Raw genomic sequence first — 22,045 nt, 5'->3', positions numbered from 1 at the left:
ATTGATGCCCCCCTTCCAATTAGCACTGACCGCGCTTCTAATAAGTGTCCCCACCCCACCCCCCACCCCACAACCTGAAAAAGTAGTTCTTGATAAACGCCCTACTTCCTGAAATGCGCAAAGCACTAGTTAAAGACCCAGAAGCGATAGAAGAAGCAATATGTTACTTATTCCACCTTATTATCGCCGTCATACAAATAAACAATTACAATGAAATGAAAAAGACGGGGAAAAACCGATAACAGAAACACAAACGCAAAATTTCTTACTGGTTCTTGATGTTTAAAGCTTCTCTTTTCAGTAACGGCCAAAGCAAACCAGAAACCAACTTTCTCAAACATTTCGTTTGAATTTTTCCGGCTACAAAGCGGTCACAAACGAAATGTTTGACCGCTGTAGACATATCACCAATAACCGCCCTCCGTTGAGCTCTCAAAATGAAACAAGCACCTCGGACGGAAAATGAAGGAAGATCGCAAACAATAGGTATACGATCATGATCACTTGGAGAGATCTCGTGTCTTCTAGGGCGATCACTGGCAATAGGAACAAGTAACATTTAATTACCAGGCTATAATTAACTGCAACTTCACGCGTTAAAATATTTATTTTGACTCGTCGGATTGTTCAGCGTTAGATTTTACATCCTAGCCTATGACATGCATTTAGATAAAGTAGAGGGTGAGAAAAAATGCGAGAGAACAAGAAATAGGAGACTGGAGGATAAGGGACGAAGAGAACAAGTTGCCAAATGACTTTGTTAAAGGGAGAAAAAAGCCATAATTACTCTTAGTGATTCTTCCAGGCTTCAAGGAATTGAAGGAACTTGAAAACTCCCAGTTTTTCAGGATGCCAAACAAACTCCTTTTTTCTTTGAAACGCGTCTTTGATATGAAGCTCTAGGTTTTACCCAGGCCTCACTACCGAGTCGAGCGCAATTCGGGGGACTGGTGCTGTCGCGCCCGTGCGCCCATGTTTTCACGCTTTTCATCGACAAAAGGGAAAAAGTTAGTCTCAAAACGATGGATCTAGAATGAGCCTTCAAAGTCAACTTTAATTTTTTTTTTTTAATTTCAGTTCTCGAATACTACTACATTTTATAATTTGTATTGTATTTATTCTTATCTTGTAATTATCTGTTGTAATACTTTACTTTCTATGTTAATGTTGTGTAAATAGTGTGAAATAAATGAACCTTGAACCTTGATAGTAAACAATCAGAACAACGCGTGGCTGCACGCGCTCGCCTCGCGTACGCAACCTAACGAATCTGATTGGCTGAATTTTGCGCGTGCGTTTTTCGTTACAAAGGGAGATTTTCAGTCGGTGAAAATCACTTGCTACAGATATGTTAACGCTGAGAGATAAAAGTTGACAGCCACATTCAGATTTTCATAGACCACAAAAAGGACAAAAACAAACTTAAAAGGTAAGTATGTTGATTTTCTAAAAGCTATGTTAGGTATCTGCAAATTCTCGTAGCCATATGCAAGGCTATGAATGTAGTGTAATGTGAACATATCTCAACGATAATTTGCCAGAACACGGATACAACAGCGAATTTATTTTGACGAGTTTGGTAACTTGCGTCTGTTTTTTGGTAACTTGCGTCTGTTTTCGACAAACTTTTAAAAGTTGAAAACTTGTGTTGACAAAAAAAAAGTTCCCGTGTTTACGTGGCACAAGTAAACATGTTACTTGTGTTTGTCAACGCAGACGCAAATTATACGCAAGCTAGGGACTATTCTGATTGGCTGACTTGGTGTGCGCGCGTTTTTCCTCCTTTGTTACGTTACAAAGGAAAGTTTTCAGTCGCAAAATGAAAATTACTCGCTTCCAGTGTGTTTTTGCGAAGGGACAAAAGTTTTCTAAATGATTGAAGAAGTGAAGCGATATAAGTTCTCTCAAAGACCAGAGAGAGACAATATACGCCTCTACCCGAGACGGGATTACAGAAAGAGGAGAAAAAGGAACTTAAAAGGTGTGTGGAGCCCTTGATTCTTCTTCAACCATATTTTATGAGAATGTTTTAATAGAGTTGAAGTTCGAGGCCGGGCACCGCTAATGACATTGTCGGCATGCGTATGGATAAATAGTATCATTCCCACAGTAAGCGTAGCAAATGAGAATTGGGGACAACCGAGAATAATGCACTCAGAAAGCTCAATTTTCTCTGAATCTCGTTAATTTTAAGTGTGTTGCAAGTTATCCACTAATCAATTTGTCAAGTGTTGTTTGCAGAGACCAGCTGGTGGGTCAATATTACCAAAAAAAAAACAACTTGTTAATGTCAAAATGTTCATACTGTCAGTTAGATCTATAAGATGCGCAAAAAGCAATGTTTCTCAAATGCCTCACGGTTTGTGTCTTGCTTTCAACACAAAATCGGGGTTTGGCCATGGACTAAACATGGAAAACATCGGAATAATCTACGTCAGTTCACGGTCGACTTGAAATTCGCAGAAATATTTATTGAAACGATACAACAGCGAGAAAGTTGCAACCAAGGACTGTTGGAGAGCGAAAGGTAGCAGTATACGAATTTCTTACTCTTTATAAATTAGCAAGCAGGTGCCGTCTTTTATCATACATCGAATGGTTTTGGCAAGAATGTTTTTTTTGGTTCAGAAGGCAAACCATTTTCTAATATGACACGTCTGGTACAATGTAAAATGGCATTGAAAAATAGAAGGGATTTGCCTTTTGAATGCCCTCAACTTATAAAAATTTATCTATTTTTCTGTAATAAATTTTTCGACGGATGCCACACACCCTGTTTTACTCTATTGAAGTACATATCCTTTGAAACCAAGGCAAAAATATCCTACGTAGATTTGAATTGCAAATGATATGCTAAAATTTGTCTCACCATCACCTTTGTAGCGTTAAAGTGCAAAACAAAACGTCGCTTCGTAAAGTCACTTTTCCAGCTTTTAAATCGTTTCTTCGAGGGTAGTTTTTGCCAAATTACATCCTTGTCGACAGCCTGAGTGCTGATATAAAACAACGAGAAACTGCAGAACCGCCAAACCTTTTCCGGGCATCGAACTAAACGCAGATACTTCGAACACGTGGAAGCTGATCGAAGACGCTGGAGTTTGGACAACTTTGAACTTGAGATTTCCAAAACAACGACATAAGATGTGCTCCAGGTAATTCAACCAAAGCATTATTGTCTCTTTACTATGAATTTTAATTTTAATTCTTGTAATGAAATTTGTAATGCTTTGTGGTGAGACATAACCGGCAATAGTTTCTCCTATAGCACATGTAGAGCTAAGGCGCTGAATTATATAGCTAATTAAATGTATTTTTATTTAAAGGAGAAACACTAAATGCGATGATGGAAAAGAGGCTTGAGTGATAGGAAAACGCTAAGAAGATGGGAAAGCGTTTATAGCTGAAGGTGAGCGTTTTTAGTGTTTGAATCATGATAACGGTCCCGTCAAATGTGATTCAAGCCTCAGTAGAATCTTTGTATCTTATTCATCCCGACCATGGCTTATGCTTTTTAATTGCCATGGATTTAATTTAATGTGATTTATATTTAAGCCCAAGCAGAATGTTAGTATCTTATTCACCCGGTTGTACATCTTATCCTTTCTTATATGTTGTCATATAATATTGAATTTATGTATTTCGTAGACTGTATTTTAAGTATGTATTGACTGTATTTTTTTGATTCTCCAGATGAATACAAGGCACTTGTGGGATGAGAAAATATTGAGAGACATCATCAGCCTTAACAAAGGATTAACAAGGCGAGTTGATTAGTTGAAATAGATATGTTAAGGCATAGTTTATCCGTCACATTACAATGCCTTCGATAGAATACGATTCTAGTTACAGATAAGAATCTGTTCGACTTTAAGACCATTCAGCTCTCAAAAGAACAGTGAATTCCTCAATGTTTTGCGCTTGTTAGGCTGATTTACTGAGAGTTTTGCCAGTTTTTCGGGGGATTGAATTACATTGAGCACAACGGAAGTACTAAATAGAAATTGGGCTTATGCGCAAGCGCTTTACACATACATTATACATCTTACTACATATCTTGGCACCTTTTGCACAACTTGAATTGATCGAATTCTGCGAGAAAAACTGTAAAAGCTGTAAAACTATTGATACCCAAACTGTTTCTCTGTTAAGTAACGTCCATTTGAAGTCTCTTTTTATTCATTAGCGTGTTTTTGTTTTATTCTATTCAGGATACAAAAAACCTCCAGATGCCAAAATCAAGCAAGAGACAAAGATAACTGATGTTAGTCAAGAATAAGAGGTAGAGAAACTAAGCCACTTCAAGTAGCGCGCCAAAACATTATCCTGTTTATCCGTGGTAAGGCCGGACATCTAAGATGAAAAGCTTAAATCTAGGAATGCCGCTGTCAAATTAAACACATACAAGCATCCTTTGCGCAAAGTATGTTAAATTTGTCTGACAAATAGTCTTTAAGGGTAGTGTTAGATTGCGCATGCGCTAGTGTGGCCTATAAATGTCGGGTAAATACGATAGTGTTTATAATTTTTTGTCTCTAAAATCCACCAAATTAAAACAATTTTTTTTAATTCCGTGATACAGTGCAACACCAGATAGAATAAACTTTTAGGTGTATTGAACAAAATTCAGGAACATGACTAAACCAAAATTGCAATTTGTATCGACTAGACTTCAGCAAACGGGATGAAGCAGTTCTTTCCGGCAGTAGTATTTTGGTATTATAAACCAGATTAGCATGGATAAATTTCAGAATCACGTCAGAGGATAATAAACAGCACCATAGCAAAGTACTGCTCAGTAGCTTTCATTTGAATGTTTACACTTTAGGGTTTCATCCACAGACTCAAAAGTTATTGTCGCTATGGGAGACTCAAAAGTTGGATGCACCGTCTAAGCGTACAAGAAGAAACACACCATGAAACTACTTAGTATAGCTTTTATTAAAATCTTCACACTTCAGCCACAGACTCGCGTCGAAAGTACTTTGCACACTGTAAGTAGAAGAAAGCGTTGTTTGGTAACTTTTGTGACGCAATCTTAGAATTTCAACCACAGACAGCACCATTTCGTGCAGCTTAATTAAGGGGGCTTCTGACGGGAAATAATTGGTCAACAGCTTTCACTTGAATGGTAACACTTTAGAATTTCATCCACAGACTAAAAGTTAGAACCACCTTTTTCAGCATAACAAACAGCACCACAAGAAAGTACTGCTCAGCAGCTTTTATTTGAATGGTAACACTTTAGATTTTCATCCACAGAATTAAAAGTTGTAGAGCATAACAAACAACACAACAGGAAAGTACTGTTCAGTAACTTTTATTTGAATGGTCACACTTCAGAATTTCATCTCACAGATTCAAAGTTAGAGCCGCCTTGTACAGCACAATAAACATCCCCAGAGTAAAGTACTGCTCAGTAGCTTTCATTTGAATGCTCACACTTTAGGATTTCATCCACAGACTCAAAAGTCTGAACCATCTTGTATGAGAATTTCATCTACAGAATCAAAAGTTAGAATCACATTGTAGAGCAGAACAAACAGCACCACAGGAAAGTACTGGTCAGTAGCTTTCATTTGAATGGTCACACTTAAAGATTTCATCCACAGAATGAAAAGTAAGAACCACCTTGTGCAGCAAAATAAACATGCTAGTACCACGGGAAAGTGTTGTTTAGTAACTTTTATTTGAATGATCTCATCCACAGAACCAAAGTTGAACCACCTTGTACAGCATAATAAACAGCACCGTAGGAAACTACTTGTCAGTAGCGTTCATTTGAATGGTTACACTAAATGATTTCATCCATAGAATAAAACATTAGCCCCACCTTGTACAGCATAATATACAGTACCACAGGAAAGTACTACTCGTGACTGAATGGTGAAACATATGGAATTCATCTGTAGACTCAAAAATTAGAACCAGCTTTGTATAGCAACTTAGAAAAGTACTGCTCAGAAGCTTTTGTTTGTGATGGTTACACTTCTGTATTAAAGTCTCAGACACGGAAATTAGAATCACTTTGTACGCCACAATAAACTCAGGAAAGTCCGCTGACAACATTGATATCAATAGGAGATCTCAGCGTTATCTTCGCTCTAAGCTTCTTTTGAACGAGGATCTTATTCGCTGGAAGGCTCAGAAGTTAAAATGTAGATGAAGAACTGCTCAGTATAGCTCATTGAAATCATCACACTTCAGCCACTGACTTAAGTCAAAAGTTCTTTGTACAGCTTTTAAAATACACTGTAAGTAGAGGAATGCTGTTTGAAAACTTGAATTTGAAGTGAGCACTCTTAGTAGGAATTCCACTTCAGACTCTTAAGTTAGTACCATCTTGTGTAGCTTAACAAAGGGCATCACTCACAGTAAAACACTACTCAGTACAAGTACCTTTCAGTTGAATGGTCATACCTTCTTCCGCAGAATCAAAAGTTATAACCACCTTGTACAGCATGAGAAAAACACAAGCGGCAAGCATTATTCACATCATTTGACAGTGCTTCTTGTCAGTTTTCCTCAAGGTTGAGACATAATTTCTCGATGAAAATACAAAGGACTACTGGTTTTTGTTATTTCATAGTATGCTTCTCCATCATTGAAATATTCACTGCTGGAGAAACATATTATCAAATAACACGAAGTAAACATGAAACATAAGAATGTCAATATTGACAGGACTATTTGACGTTTGACACAGATTTGAATACGTTTTTTTGGACTCAAGAATTCAATCGTAGTTTAGTTTGTTTTCTCATTGAAGACCACTTTATTACCGGATCATGTATCTGTCTTCAGTCGGGCTTTTCTATGTAAGAGCTAAACGGTTGAGAGACTTTCAGTCAAATATGCAGACATTTCCAGTATTCACCAAGAGTCGAGGCACTCCATTTTGCAGTAAAATGCTCCGACATTTTCAGTTTTAAGTTACAATGTTCTTTCCTTGTCAGTGTTCAGTAAGGTTTGTAACCCGGTCTCAACGTAATTTCACAGTGAAAATATTCGGCCATTTAATAGTCCCGTCTTTATTCACATTTTGCATCATCAGTTTTCAGAAGGAATTTTGAGGCTCAGACACAATTCCTATGGTCCGTCGATATAATTCATAGCTGAAGGAAGCTAGTTAAGTTCTGCTTGTTTAGATGTAAATGTTTTTCGTTTTTATCAGATTCTGTTTCCAGGCGTTGAAACTGTCTCCAGGTCGTCGTGAAGCATTTGAGCATTAGTTTCATTTAAATATTTTTGCCTATTTTTCAGTTTTCAATATTGGTTTGAAGGTTGTTTAAGGAACGTTTTCTCGAAATTGGTATATTTAGGACAGTTGTCAATTTTTGTCGATTCGAAGTTCGAATCACCACCCTTCTACTGTAAAGAACTATTGCTTTTTGTTATTTGAGACATTGTTCTCCTACTACACGAGAAACATATTGGCAAAGGGCACGAAATAACCAGCAACATAATGTTCAATGTTATGAGATGATTTTTAAACAGTTTCGAGTACATAGGGGTTTAATTATCGTTTTCTCTAAAAGGGCATACTTGAGTTTCCTAAGTGAAGATCAGCTTAAAGAAACATTGGTCTGTTTTCAGTTTGGCTTTAAATGTAAGGATTATAAAGTGGTTGAGAGAAGTTCGTTAAAATATCATGTAAGCCATTTGTCGGCATTCAGCAATATATTTAAGCTCAGTAGAGCTTCTTCATTTCGCAGTGAAAATGCTTGCATTGTTGAATTTGTTCTTTCCTTGGCAGTTTCAGCAAGGTTATAACCGGATCTAGAAACGATTCCGAGTGAAAATATTAGGCCCCTTATTAGTTTTTAATGAAATTGTACCAGTGATCAATTTTAAGGAAAAAATTGAAAGCTCAAAGACTTAGAAATTCCTTAGAAATTCTATCGGCCCAAGGGTCAGTTTCCATGTATTTGAAGAAAAAGCGAGCTTCAAAGTCACTTAAAACTATAACATGGCAAGAGCTAACTGTAAAAATTTTAAGCCATTACGAGTGTCCGCTTTCAATAAGGAAAAATGCTTTTTCTCATATTTTAGTTGCAAATTTAAGGCCAAGACGTGATTTATAAGTAATATATCAAACACGAGATACAGTGTTTCATCACATATCAAACACCGAGAAGAGAGTTGAAAATACGACGCGTAGCGGAGTATTTTTTGACTAACTTCGAGGTTTTTGATATTGTGATGAAACACTGTGACGAGTGTTTGATATAACTTCTCAAACAAACTGATTTTGAAGGAGAAATTAAGGATGCAAAAACGAGGAGTTTTTCATCAGATATCCAAACACGTCACGGTGCATGATTTCCTTTGTCTTTGGCTTCTGAATTATTAATGAGTTTGAGAAGTAACTGTGCACGATTGCCAACCGTCCAGTAATAATAGGACTTAGAGAGAAAAGTACCAAGAGGTCATTTTCTAGTCTGTTTACCACGTTTAAAATCAATTCTTACTCTGAAAAACGCGATCGATCTTTTTCATTAAAATTTGTAAGCCGAGTTTTTACGTTATTTGAAAGCGCTGTTTGTCGGTTTCCAGCCAGGCTCAGACAACATTCTCAATGAAAATGCAAAGAGCTGTTGGTCTTTGTTATTTGATACAAATTTTCTCTTTCCTGCTTCAAAAACATGCTGCAAAATAACACGAGGATAACCAGCAACATAACCGTAGTCTATTTTCTTTGTTGTTCAGTTTGACTTTGTGAGACAGTTTCGGGCGTTAAACTGTTTACTGTTCTCGCCGAGGATGAAGCTCAGATCGCACTAAGCTCAGATCTGACTATTAGCAGAAAAAATGGAAAGGATTATAGTTTGACTTTTGAGACACATTTAAGAAGATCAAATTATTCAATCGAACTTCAGTTTGTATTCTCATTGAAATTGTACCTAACCATTCAGTGGTCTGGCTTTTGAGACAATTTTTATTTGACGTGAGGCTCTAAAAACAGTTGATAGACTATCATTGAATTGCAATCATTTGTAAGCTGAGAAAGTGATATGTTGTATTTTTCTTAAAATGGAGGAAAAACTCATTAAAATCAGTCCGTGAAAATCGATTCTTTATTTACCTGAAAACACTCTAACAGATTGTTTTCTAAAGTTCTTTTACAAGTTGTCTAGGCTGAGTAGTTCAAATCCACAAATTTTCGTCTCAGTGTCCGACTAGATTTCGAGATAATTGACGATATTTTAAATGTAGTGGTTAATGTTGCTGTGGTAACAGTTGTTGCTTGGAAACCAACGCAAAAACAAAATTTGATCGTAGGTCTTAAAGGTAGTGTAGTATGAGGGAAATCGAAGCATGAATTCTATTCGAAATTTTTATTCGGGAAGATCTATCTTTTAGCCTAGAGGTAGTGCATTTTCGACTGAGAATGCTTGGCCATTATTGGTTTTCAGCAACGAGTTGGTAAAGGCGATTCGGATATCAAGCTGTCCTAGTAAAATCTTTTTGGCCGATTTCGATTGTGCTTGCCAAGTTTTTAGGAATAACTTTGAGATCCAAACTTCCTTAGTGACCAACAATTGCAAGTCATGAGTCCGAAGAATTTTCAAATTAAAACACGAGTAGTCACTCTAAAAATGCCTCTTGTTCAATTCTGCCTCTCTGTGTACAGTCAAATTAATGGTCAAATTTTTCATGTTTATCAGGATAAAATGAGGGCTTTTAGGTTTGGAAAGCATGGAACCATTTGCTTGTTTTCATTTATGGTAATTTGATTGCCTTTGCCAGTTTTCAGTAATGTTCTTAATCAAGAGTTATCGTTAAGTTAAGAGTTATTGCTAAGCTAATTTCCCGGGTGAAAAAAAGTACTTTTGTTATCTTTCGCTTCGGCATTTGGTCTGCTTTATTTTGCATCAAGACAGAATATGTTAGTAAATTTTTACTTTCAGGCCGCTGTTATTTACTTGTTTTTAGTTCACATTTTAGTTACATATCAGCGATTTTCAAAAGCTTTTTTTTTTTCGTAAATAATACTGTGTGTCATCAAACGTGTCAGTTCTATCTGTGTTGCACTGTATTAATAAACAGGAACCAATTTATTCATCGTATCTCGGTCGTGTGGAATGTTATTCAAGGCCCTAGAAATACTGGCAAAAAATCACAATAAACCAGTCTAATAATCGCGCGATTCACAAGCGATACACGTAATTTTGAGAGTTAAAATGCTTAAGAGTCGAACATTGTGCAGATTTCATTCTTATTTGTACTTGAATTGTGTTCGACGCGACCGAAATACCACTTGTTGCCCAGGCCTTGAGACAAATTTACAAAAGTTCGTTTACGACTTTGTAAGACGGAAGTTTTCACCAACGAACGCCAAAATCGTAGATAATTCTTGCTTAACTATTGGTAATGACTCATTGCATTGAAATTGTAAACAATTTCCTCTTGTAAGACATTGAATTTGTACCGTGAAAATTTGTCACACATTTGCAAGGCTTGAACAGCAACGAAACGAAAACTTCAATTCGCTGAGAAACAAGACTTGTTTAATGTGGAGAATCTTCTTAATAGTTTTTTTAAGTTGGCAAAATAGTTGTAGTCTCGATAGATCTTTCTCCAATCATTTCAAAAATATTTATTAAAAGCTTGTTTTCCAGAACTTATATTTAAAATTTTGCCTTAATTAGTTCCATGGTAAACGCAGTTTAAATTTCTCAAATTTTCCCGCCAAAAAACTTAGAAAAAATACGGGCGCTCAAAATACGCATGCGCCGTTTTTTTTTAATTTTTCTAAAGTTTAATTAGAAGGTTTTGCAATAATAGTTAATGTCTTAATTGTTTTAGAATTATTTAAATAAATAATTAGAAGTTCACGTTTATAAACAAATAAATGACATCAAACTGTTGTTTCAGTTTCATTGTTTTATTCTCTCTTAAATGTAAATAACATACACATCTTTTCCCGTTAATTAATTAAGTAAAATTCGGTTAACTAATTACAAGGTGTGACAAAATTTCTTCCTCCTATATATACTAAGTCTTTTGGTGGGAAAATTTGAAGCAATTTGCACAGAGTTTCCCCTGAAAACAATTTTGTCCAAAAAAAATGGCGGGGTACCCCTTGAACATTTCTGGATCAAAAAATGTTCAAGGAGTACACCCCTCAAATTTTATCCCGCCAAAAAAATGCCGTACTGCAACTCGCAATGAAACTTTTAAGAAGTCAATTTGTCGAGTTTAAATAATTTCAAACGTGGAATTTTGAACAAAAATGTTATTTGAAGTAAAATTTCATTTGCAAGTTGGTGTACACGTAAATAATCTAGGAAAAGCGACACGGCAAGCTATTAAACAGTTTGTAGCAGAAAATGAAAATTTTGCAAATAAAAATAGCGCCAAGAAAGAGAGTAAAATAAAGGTTTCTAGTTACTTTAGCGAAACTTATGCGATCAAATTGAACAGTTGCGAAACTGTTGAGCTTGCCATGTCGCCTTCAAAAGACCTTGTTCAACCAGCAAAGAACAGCCAGTTCATTCTAAATCTACAGTGTTACAGAGGACAAATTCAGTGAACGAAAACACCTTTTTGCTAAAATCAGTCAAGTAAGAATGTCATGATGTTTTGAAATGTCCATCTCAATTTCTCTTTGACAATAGTATAAAGGCGATTTTGGTGATTAACCGGAACAAATTCTCTTTGCAGTTGATGATACTTGTTTTGTTTGCAAAGATAAGATAACATTTTGGCAAAACTTGAGATAATAATCAAATTCTTTGGTTTGCGTTTGTTCGTCAAATTGAAAATAAAATGTGCGCTTTCGTTCCTTTCTTTCGCCCCATGTAACACTGATTCAGTTGAACAAGGACTTATAATAAATGGAAATAACCCAAAGCTAACGTCTGGTTGAAATAATGGGATAAGGAGAAACTCGAAGGCACAAGTTTACTTCGAAACAAGCCTGGATGTTTTCACACAAATTTTATTATAAGTAAAACAAAGAAAATTGTTCAAATTCTAAGACAATTTAAATTTATATTCGGCAATCCCGATTTCTTATTTTGTTACTGACAGCTCAACTAACAAACAGGAACACAAAAGACGTAAACGTTTTTGCTAAACACATTTTACCAGCTACTTTTGAAGGATTTAAAGTCTTAATTGTTTACCTTGGCCATTATACTCTGAAATTATTTAAAATTGGATTCTATTGCTTTTGAGGTGCGACCTTGAAATCAACGACTTGAAATTTGAAAGTCAATCAGCACTTTCTCACTTTATGCTCAACGAATTATTTGCAAGAGGGAATTGCAAATTTCTATCAGTTTCTGGCGTTTCAAAATATTAAAAATTTGTGTTTGCTTTTATACGAAAATAAAATCGAAGTTGTAATTCATTGCACTGCACCAATTGTTTTGGATAAAGCCAAGAAACAAACAAACAAAACCAAAACAAAAAAAATTGCTGTATTCCCTCGAGTAACAGTCAACGGCGAATATTTTGTTACAGTGCTGAGAAATGTTTATTGTTGGCTAATACCACAAAAGCCTGGTGAAATTTAGTAAACAAACCATTGAGATGAAACCTGTAAAATGTTTTCAATCCTCAATTTGATTTGCATATAATTTCTGCACGAATAAAAGTCAAACATTAGCCCATAGCTCTCCCGAATTATCTTGTAATCTTCAAAACTTCGTATCAAAAATTCACAATAAAATGGCAAATAGAATGAGTTTTCTGACTTGTTTCTGTTGTTACTCATTGCGAATAAATATTCAAGAAATCAGTTGGAATTTTGTGGCTTTGTCGTAAGCGCAAACGTCCATGATGTGTCCTTTGATAGTACTGTCCAATTATCACCCTTTTGCCTATTAATTCTTGTAAACCTTGAAATCTTTGGACAAAAATGCAAATTTTTTCCCCGCTTGTCTTGAAAAATTCTAAAGAAACTGGTCTCTTGATATTATTTTGCCCACTGATTGAAAAATGAACGACCTATACTTGGAAGTCATATTTTTTATAGCATGCTTTCTTGTTCAGTGAATAAAATTGCTTAAGAACAAATTAACTTGCAATTTCTGTGATTATTATTTTAGCAAATGCAGAATAAAATAAAGGTGAAAATCGCTTCATCTTTCTTAAAAATGCAACATACATCAGTCTTTTGTGGTCCTAACTGTCTTATTGAGGTGTGCCTAAAACGTTTTCATGCATTTTATAAGCATTATTCCCACCAGACGCTAGTGTTGGACATTTAATTACTAGAACACGCAAAAGGAACATAAGAAATGAAGAGAATCTCCCATTCTCGCAGAATTTATAGGTAATTTGATTTTCAAACAACTTGTTAAATCAGTTCAATTAGTAAACTTTTACTTTGGAATTGTAATAAATTTTAATTTCGAGCAATTGGTAATACCCGTTTCAATTCAATGGAGATCCTCTTTGAGACCTTTCGTACCCTTGGCAACAGATCATTTTAAGGTGGAAATGTCAAGTGGACAGATCCAATTTGGATTGTCACCACAAATTAACAGAGAAAGATCCAAAACTGGAGAAGTTATTTTGGATATTTTCTAAAATAAAACTGAGCGAGAAAGAAACGAATCAAAATATAATTTGGCACTTGCGTTGGCACATGTTTTCAATTTCCATCGATGTTTTGTAGTAAAAATTGCAACTGGTTAGAATAGAAATCTAAATTTAATCTTTCTAAATCCCCAAATTGCCAAAGTTTGTTTGCCTTAAACACGTTTTGCAAGTATATGCAAGATCAACAATATCTGAAAACATTTAAGTGGCTGCTGAATTCTTCATATCTTCCTATTAGTCATATGCTTTTCTCATTTTTAACACACGAATTCCACAAAAATAATTCCATCTCTCAAAATTGAAAATTTTGGCAAGTAGTTCCTGATCAGCAAAGTTTGTTTCACATTTTCTTAAACATCCCTAACATAAATTTATCTTTGACAAATAAGTAAAAATTTTTCACGCAAACAATTCTTGTTTATTGCAAACGTGCTTTGCTCTCAATAATACGAGTCTTCAATAATCAGAATTTTCTTCGCAGTCAAATATATTTCTTCAGTTTTGGATCATTTTTTTCCTTTCAAAAGCTATCCAGTTTTGCTGGCTCTGATGACGAATTAATAAAATTTTAGTTCAATTTGTTAACTTGCAGTTCCACCTTATTCCGTAAAAGTATTACAACTAAGAACAAAACGTAACATTGAGCGATGAACATTATTTAGATTTTTAAAAATTCTCATCAGACGTTTTCAAACCGCCAAATTGACCAAAATTAAGACCAAAAAATATTCATGAAGGTTTTAGATGAAGATATGACTGTCGCACTGAAAACCATTGTGATGGTGACGGTGTCAACTATTCTCTGATCGCTCAGTAACGTGAATTCTAAAGGTATACCTTTCTGAAAGATGGTGGGTTTTTAAGATTGGGCGTTTTCAGCTGTATTGTTTGAAACTAAACCGGATAATTTTACCAGTGTCAGTAGTCTTTCCTAAAAAAAAAGTTATGTTTGAATGTTGGAAACTTTAAAGCTGTGATGTTTTTTGAAAAAGAACACTTAAATATTGGAAAATTTAAACCTTTAATAATCAAAATTAGATCTACCACCACCATCTTTCAAAGGTATTTTTCAAGCAAAAAATAATTCTTATCTTTGTTCCTGTTCACTGTTGTCCAATGCTTGTTCCCATTTAATGATGATTTTCTCTTCTGGTACAGCCTTGTCCACCTCGTCACAATATCCTTTCTGTGAACATAAACAAACAAAAGTGTTGAGTCCCTGCTCTGCTCCCTTAGCTCAAATGTTTTGCCAAGTTCTTACGCGTGCTTTGCGTTTCAAAGACTTTGTATGAGCTTTTGTGCTTGCGTGGCGGTAAGAATTGGAGCGAAAAAATTAAAATTAAAATTAAACTTTATATAAAAGCACTCAAAATCAAATTCTAAACAATCCCAATTTTAATTTCCAAAAGTTCTATGAGCACCAAACAGCACTAGCTGGATCAAAGATCGTAAGATTTCATCCGTGGACTCAAAAGTGGGATGCGTAGCCGGCTACGTAAAAAGGTCAATTTGTACGTCGCTAAAACATTTTCAATCGATTTATTGGCGTTTCGAGCCGTTTTGGGTACAAAAACCTGGCATATTATTCTAATGCAAAAGCCAGCGCGTAGAACGAATCGTTTCTTCTGAACCAAACCAAATTCATGTCGAGCTCCGTCGATAGGATTCAGTTTTAAGTTCTGAAAGCATTTAACGAAATAATACACGTACTCACCATTTGCTTCTGTAGAGCGAAGGTTTCTTTCTTCAAAGCCACGGGTATTCCTGGCGTCTCAACAAAGCTTCAAAGACAGAGAGCACTTTCACATCCGCAGTCGCCAGCAAGTTGGTTGGTTTGAAGCGAATTCTCACTTTGTAATGAATATGTATTAGATGCTCAAACCAACCGCTAATCAAAAGAAACAGCATATTTTAGTGCAATTATCATTCCCAAATTTTAAATGGAACTTTTTTTTATTCAAAAATAAGGCCTGTGGGATTAATAGCATGGAAAGGAGTTTAATTTTTTTCTGCACGGGCAAATCGCGAGCCTGAGTCCAGTCTTGAGATGGGATTTTTCAATATAAAAATCGGATCCTAGCTAGAATTTCTTGGGACACTTTCCAAAACCGTAAGAAAAACTAAAAGTTTGTAATATGGCTATTTATTAGAACCAACTTGGAGGACTACTACCCCGCTCACCCCTCAACCCTGAATGACATACTCCACTTTTCCACCTTAGGATTACCCTCCCACTCCCCTTCCCCCGCCCTCGTTTTGCTTGGTTCCCCTTACGGTTCAAATATGCCTTGAAGATTTTGATCGTATTCAATGGACTAGGGGGGGGGGGGGGGGGGGGAGGGGGTTACAATAGAGCAAGTGAAGGTAAAAAAGGGAACAAGTAAAATATAAAAGGTACGAGTAAGTGTACTAAGGGAACGTTTGAGCGCGTTCCTTTCTGATCACGTGTTATGCTCTCGATACCTGCTGTACTTATCATAAACAGGATGTAAAGAGAATCTTGGATCAAACTTACACTGAACTCATTTCTATGAACATAGATTGACTATTTGTTTTAGATCGTCATTTTTTGATTGAGTAATGTTAAAGGGGAAGTATCATGGGGTTTTTGACCTCTTTTGTTAAAAATGGTGAAATAAGACCTTCACTTTTCTACAAAATAATTCTAGAACAACGAGAGGAAAGAAATCAACTCAATTCTTGACAGGAACAACACATACTCTGTTCTAACGCAGTTTGGAAACAAAAATACGAAAACTTGAAAAGCATTAGCCTAACATTTTTCAAGTTTCAATTCATATCGGCCTACTCTGTCTCTGGCCAGAGGCACTAATCGACAGTTTTATTGCACTGGGGTGATAATTTATCACAAAACTAGACAATAATTTTTTCTTTCTGTTGTCAGACAAACATTTCTGAGTTTTGAAATGGCATCAAATTTTCATGATACTTCCCCTCTAAAGTGTACCTCGCAGTAAGAAATGGAGAGCGCTTCAAATCATAATTTGTAGTATGGAAATGAATAGATGAGATATCTTTTGTTAGATCAGCCAGGACCACGGATGAAAGATTAAAAAACATGGACGACCATCGCAGTTATATACGCAACGGGTTTGCTACGAAACTCACAGAATGACCAGCTCCCGGTTAACTGGCTTGATGACTCAGGTGGTAGAGTACAGCACCGCTGATGGCAGCAATGGTCTTCAGGAGACGATCGAAGTTATGTCTCAAAATGACCAGCTCCCAGTTAGCTTGATAGCACTGCACCGGTATCGAAGAAGTCATGGGCTCGAATCCCATTCAAGCTTCAGTTTTTCTTAGGCTTTCTTTTCACAACCGCTCAAGCTGCGCACATGACCGCGATGGTCTGCTATGTTTTTTGTCTTTTATCTACTGTTAAAATTATATGGTATTTTATATATTAATTCAAATATATTCATCCTCCGCGCGTTTATTGCGAACTCACAAAATGACCATCTCCTGACTAGATTGAGCCGCTGGCAACAGGGCTGCACCGGTCAGTATCGCAACAGTCATGCGCTCGAATCCTGTTCCAGACCTGAAAATTTTCCGGTTTTCTTTTTTGTAGTGCCTAAGTTGAGTGCACCACTTCCATTCATCAAGTGTTTATCCCGGGATAGCTTTAATAAGTTTTCGAACAACAGGACCCTGCTGTGAAATTTAGTAAATAAGTTTCTTGATACAAACGATAACGCTTTTGAAGCCAAGCAGTAAGCAGTCGAAATGTCACGATTTAGGATAAACGATGAAAAATTTCATTTTTATGCCAACCCACAATGAACAACAGTTTCCTTTTACAATCTTTGCAAGCTCGTTGGTAGCCGAAGACGTAAATCATTTATTTGTTTATCTCTGGTGGTGGTGGTGGGCAACCCACACCGCCTACGTAGATGGTGGCCTAAACCTCGAAATAAAACATTAAACACTTCTACATAAGCTGTATCGTCAGTCAATATTGAGTGGCGCTGTAAGGTAACAACTTTGATTTTACCTTGTTTTTAGCAGGGTTACGTTTTAACGAACTGATCAAATTGAGCGCAGCTTGCCGGATGATGTCCTATAACAGAAAGAGCAAGATTCCAAAAATGAGCTCTAATGTTGGATCGAGATGGTGTTCTTCAAGTTCAAGTTGTAAATAGCGACCGATGCAAGCTAGACCACAACAGCGTATCATACAGATAAACCATGTTGTGGTATTACGCATAGGGAACTGCGGATAGTGACCACTTTCGTGAAATGAAATCTCGTGTAGTAGTCGAATCCGACTTGCCCGAAAGTTAAGACATTGCCTTGTTTGCAGGGAATGACATTATGACCCAGAAAAACAGCGAGTCTGGGCAATACTCTGATGTTAATCTTATGAAGATCGCAAGTTCTGAGTATCCATCCCACACAGCCGAGGAATGGCGAATGGCGCAGAGCGTAAATAGTGGGAAAAGCGAGGTGGTCTTTAAGGAGGAGTCGACGCATTTTTCTGAACCAGAGAGGAAAGCGCTGGTAATGTATTTTGAGGTTAAAATGGAGGAACTGTTGCGGGAAATTAGCAGCAGGCAGATGGGAGCTGAGGGAACAATGCGAGACGAGAAACTAGAGCTTGAGAATATGCCAACAACGGGAATACAAGACGAGGAAAAACGTCTTACAGATCAGTTGCGGTCAAAGTGGGGAACTAGACTAAAACAAGTGGATGAGGAACTTGGAAGGGAAGCAGTGGATAAAAAAACAGAGATGGAGGAAAAATTGAAGAAAGATGAATTCCGGCTTGAGGGTAGCTTTAACCTTCGTATGGAGGAAGCTGAAATGAGTCTTCAAATATTAAAGGATGAATTTAAAACCCATGAAGCTAAAAGACGAGCGATAATTGGAAAACAAAGCCAGGGTATGATCATGGAACCCGGAGAAAGATTTGAGGCCGAGTTTCAGAAGATTTTGAGGAAAGATATGTCCTATGAGAAAAAAGAGGCGGCCCGTGAAAAATCCGAGAGTCAGACAAAGGTTAAGAAAGATAAACGTCAGCTGGAGAAGAACTTCTTTCTTCGTCTGACCAAAGCTGAAACAAATTTGCAACTCCTTAAGACCGAACTGCAACAAATAATAGAAATGGAAAAAGAAAATCGGAGAAAGTTGGCTGAACTCGAAGAAAAACTTAAATCTGAATATCAAGCAATGATAAGGAGACAAATTTCACACGAGAAGGAAGAAGCAAGGCGTGATAAAGCCAAAATGGAGGAAAGGTTTCTAGAAGAGAAGGCCCACCTTGAAGAGAGCTTCAAACGTAAATTGTCCGAAGCTGAAACGGGTTTGAAAAGACTGAAGGCTGAACTACAGCAAAGAGAGCGAATGGAGAAAGAAAATCGAGGTACAATAATGAAACTTGAAGCAAGGCTTCAGGAAGAAAGGCAGCTAAGACTTGATGCGGAGAGAGAATTGCAGCGGAAGAAGACAGAATTTTCCGACGAACAGTTTTTGAACAGAAATGAAAACGAACGACTTAGAAATGAAATCGAAGGACTCCGGTGAGAAATTGAAAATAAAAGGGAGATTGCGGAAAGAGAATTGGAGCAGAAGAAAGCGAAATGCTTCAAGGAAGAGTGTCTGAACACAAACGAGGATGAAAGTGTCAGGAATGAAGTCGATGCGCATCGCCAAGACAACGAAGAGAAAGTTTATACGGAAATACAGCGGCGAAAAGTTAACAACACCAGCGAGAGGTCTTTGAACACGAACGAGAACGAATGTCTCAGAGATGAAGTTGATACGCTGCGTCGAGAAATCGAGGAAAAGAACAAGGAAATTGAGAGGCTACTAGGAGTGAAGAAAGATAATGAACTGAGGGTATTGAGTTTGGCTCGTCGTCTCGAGAAACGTCTCGATAAACGTACCAAGAGAAACAGCAAAGACGCGGATTCAAGAAGGCGAAAATACGAAGGCCAGATTGATTCACCAGAGCGCCTGAGCAACAAAACAACTTCCGAAGAAGGAGAGAAAAGATCTTCAAGGAATTCCTGGGATCTGGAAGGAAGCCTCCCAGCTTTAGGAGATGTGGCGTTAAAAACCGACAGGCTAACCAACGATTGTAATGCTGTTTTGCCAGTAGCGGAAGAAACAAGAAAAATATTAGTTTTTGTGACTTTTGAGAAACGCAACGAGCAGGGAATTCTCAGATTTCTGACCTCTTTACTACCAAGACAAAATTTTGTATCGACAGTTAGAGTCTCGATGGCTTAGTGTGCAGAGGATCAATGCGTGTTTTTTTGTTTTTGTTTTGAGGGACATTGAGCATGGTGAAGAGGGGAGGGGGAGGGGGATTTGCACAGTCATCTAAGAATTGGTTTCACCACTACCTCAGAACTGGCGCACAGAATCTGCCACTACAATTTACACTACTGGAGTAAGAACAGTACTTCTTTTACCACCACCAAAACAGAAGAAAAATAAACAAACAAACAAAGTAACTAAGTAACTAACTAACTGACTTTGTATCTTTGTAATTTGTTTCTCTGTTTGCTTGTCTTTTTTTGTAATTTTTTTCTTCGCATGGCAAATCTAAATAAAATGAAATAACGAAATAACTAAATAACTAGCTAACAATAGTAATAGAAAAAAAACATTAACAATAACAACAACAACAACAACAACAACAACAACAGAATTTACATAAAATGAAGCTGGGAAGTGCTTCAAAGAAACCAGTGAAAACATAAAGCCTTCAGTTCAAGTAATCTTCTCTGCAAGGTTTAAGAATGTGTTCATTTCATTCCTTTGCTAAGAAATTAAGAACCTTTTTAGTACAGGGCCCAGTTATTCAAAGCCGGATTAAGCTAATCCTGGGTTAATGTAAACTTTGATTCGGGTTAATTACTAAGCAAAAAAGATTCTTCCAAACGATTTTTGTCCCTAAGTTGTGACTTAGAATTTGCTTTACCATTAGCTCAAAATCAGCTTTCAAAGACATTTTTCGCGAGCGAAATGAAAACCTCGTCGAACTTTTAATCGTGAATTAGCGTTAATCGGTTTTCGAGCTAACTGGGCCCTGCTTGCTGGACATTTTTCCTTCCTAAAGTTGGCCTGGTCGACGTCGTTACATGATACAGTTGTATATTACAAAATATAAGTTTTTGGCTTTTGTGTGGCTATAAAATAAATGTAACTGAGCACTATATAAAGATTGTTTTCATCTCTAATGTAGGAGGAATCTAACCGCCCGCTGATATTATACTAGCCCGGAGTGGGCCATCGTAGACTTAACCTGTAATGAAACGCGAATAAAGTTTTATAGACACAATGTTTGGTTATGTTTTTGTCTTTAGAATTGTCTGTAGATAATGGTTTGACTGTAAAGATAAGACAGTGCCAATTACTATGTCACAACATTCGGTCATTGCTCGCTTTGAGTCTCTTTCGGCATAGACCACTGCACAGACACTATGGTTACCTCGTATTGAACCATAACTCGGGCAAACAACAAAAACATTTAAGAAAAATACTCCAAATGCCGCTCTCTGTTTTCAGTTGTGTTGTGTTCAGTTGTAGTCAACTTAGTTTAATTGAGGAGGCCGAATCACGCACAAGCTTTCTAGTTTCTTTTCGGCCTCCCTGCCACTTTTTTCTTTGCAATTCCAAAACCCCTATTAATCCTAAATGTGAAGAATGTTAAACGTTCTAATCCTAAAATCTCGCTACTTGCTTATCGATTTCAAAGTCGGTATCTGTAATGTTCAGCGGTTTATGCTCTTCGCGTACAACGTGAGCCTCTCAAGCATAGCAGTGCAGACCTTAGGAGGGCGAATGAGACTTTGGCGCGAATCCAATAATAATAATAATAATAATAATAATAATAATAATAATAATAATAATGATAATGATAATGATAATGATAATGATAATGATAATGATAATGATAATGATAATGATAATGATAATGATAATGATAATGATAATGATAATGATAATGATAATGATAATGATAATGATAATGATAATGATAATGATAATGATAATGATAATGATAATGATAATAATAATAATAATAATAATAACAAGTGTTAAATTCCTGTGAAGCAACATAGGTTACGTTTCGCGCATTATGTGGCTAATTTAATATGCATTCATACGTCGTAGACTGCGCATAATAAAAAAAAGATCGTCGCTTTCGGGAATTTAAAGGCACCGATTTGCGTACGATGATTCAGTTTTGTCTTTTCGGATCCTTATTCAAGTTTAGGGCATGTTCAGTTGTAGACAAAGAAACAGGAAAGTAATTAATTACCGGTGTTCACATTTGGAATTTCTGTTGTGACTGTATTGACGGTTGAAAAGTTTGATACCTCTGTTTCGTATATTTCATTTCTTACTTCCTGTCCATAGTGGGAATAGGAATATACGGAATAGACGGGATTCACGTTCTTTAGGGACACATACCTTTTTCGAAATAAGCAGAATAGTATTCTGTTGATTCTGCCCTGGATAG

At 36.5% G+C, this 22,045-nt stretch overlaps 2 protein-coding genes and 1 long non-coding RNA gene across 4 annotated transcripts in view; 2 read left to right on the top strand and 1 right to left on the bottom strand.

The window, feature by feature from the left end:
- Positions 1–1,332: 1,332 nt before the first annotated feature.
- Positions 1,333–19,114, top strand: LOC146459900 (uncharacterized). Of its 2 annotated transcripts, none has more exons than XM_085088656.1 (2): positions 1,333–1,429; positions 17,876–19,114. In XM_085088656.1, exon 2 carries the CDS (start codon positions 17,887–17,889, stop codon positions 19,093–19,095), a length of 1,209 nt encoding a protein of 402 aa, XP_084944782.1. In that variant the 5' UTR covers positions 1,333–1,429; positions 17,876–17,886; the 3' UTR covers positions 19,096–19,114. The 2 variants fall into 2 exon arrangements, with proteins under 2 accessions (XP_084944782.1, XP_084944781.1); XM_085088655.1 differs by lacking the exon at positions 1,333–1,429 and adding an exon at positions 1,832–1,981.
- Positions 14,510–22,045, bottom strand: part of LOC146459895 (uncharacterized) — a 34,094-nt gene continuing 26,558 nt past the window's right edge. The window contains exons 2-3 of the long non-coding RNA XR_014857781.1: positions 15,266–15,439; positions 14,510–14,737 (exon numbers count right to left, since the gene is read on the bottom strand). This is a non-coding gene — a long non-coding RNA (uncharacterized LOC146459895). The remainder of the gene's footprint in view (positions 14,738–15,265; positions 15,440–22,045) is intronic.
- Positions 19,111–20,119, top strand: LOC146459899 (uncharacterized; the record flags this gene model as incomplete). Its single annotated transcript, XM_085088743.1, has 1 exon — positions 19,111–20,119. A coding segment is annotated over one exon (693 nt), but the record flags the coding sequence as incomplete, so codon positions are not given.

The sequence above is a fragment of the Pavona decussata genome, unplaced genomic scaffold, assembly GCF_977016875.1.
Source record: "Pavona decussata unplaced genomic scaffold, jaPavDecu1.1 SCAFFOLD_215, whole genome shotgun sequence".
Classification (NCBI taxonomy): Eukaryota; Metazoa; Cnidaria; class Anthozoa; order Scleractinia; family Agariciidae; genus Pavona; species Pavona decussata.
Note: the sequence above shows the minus strand (reverse complement) of the source record. Positions and strands in the feature narration are given on the sequence as shown.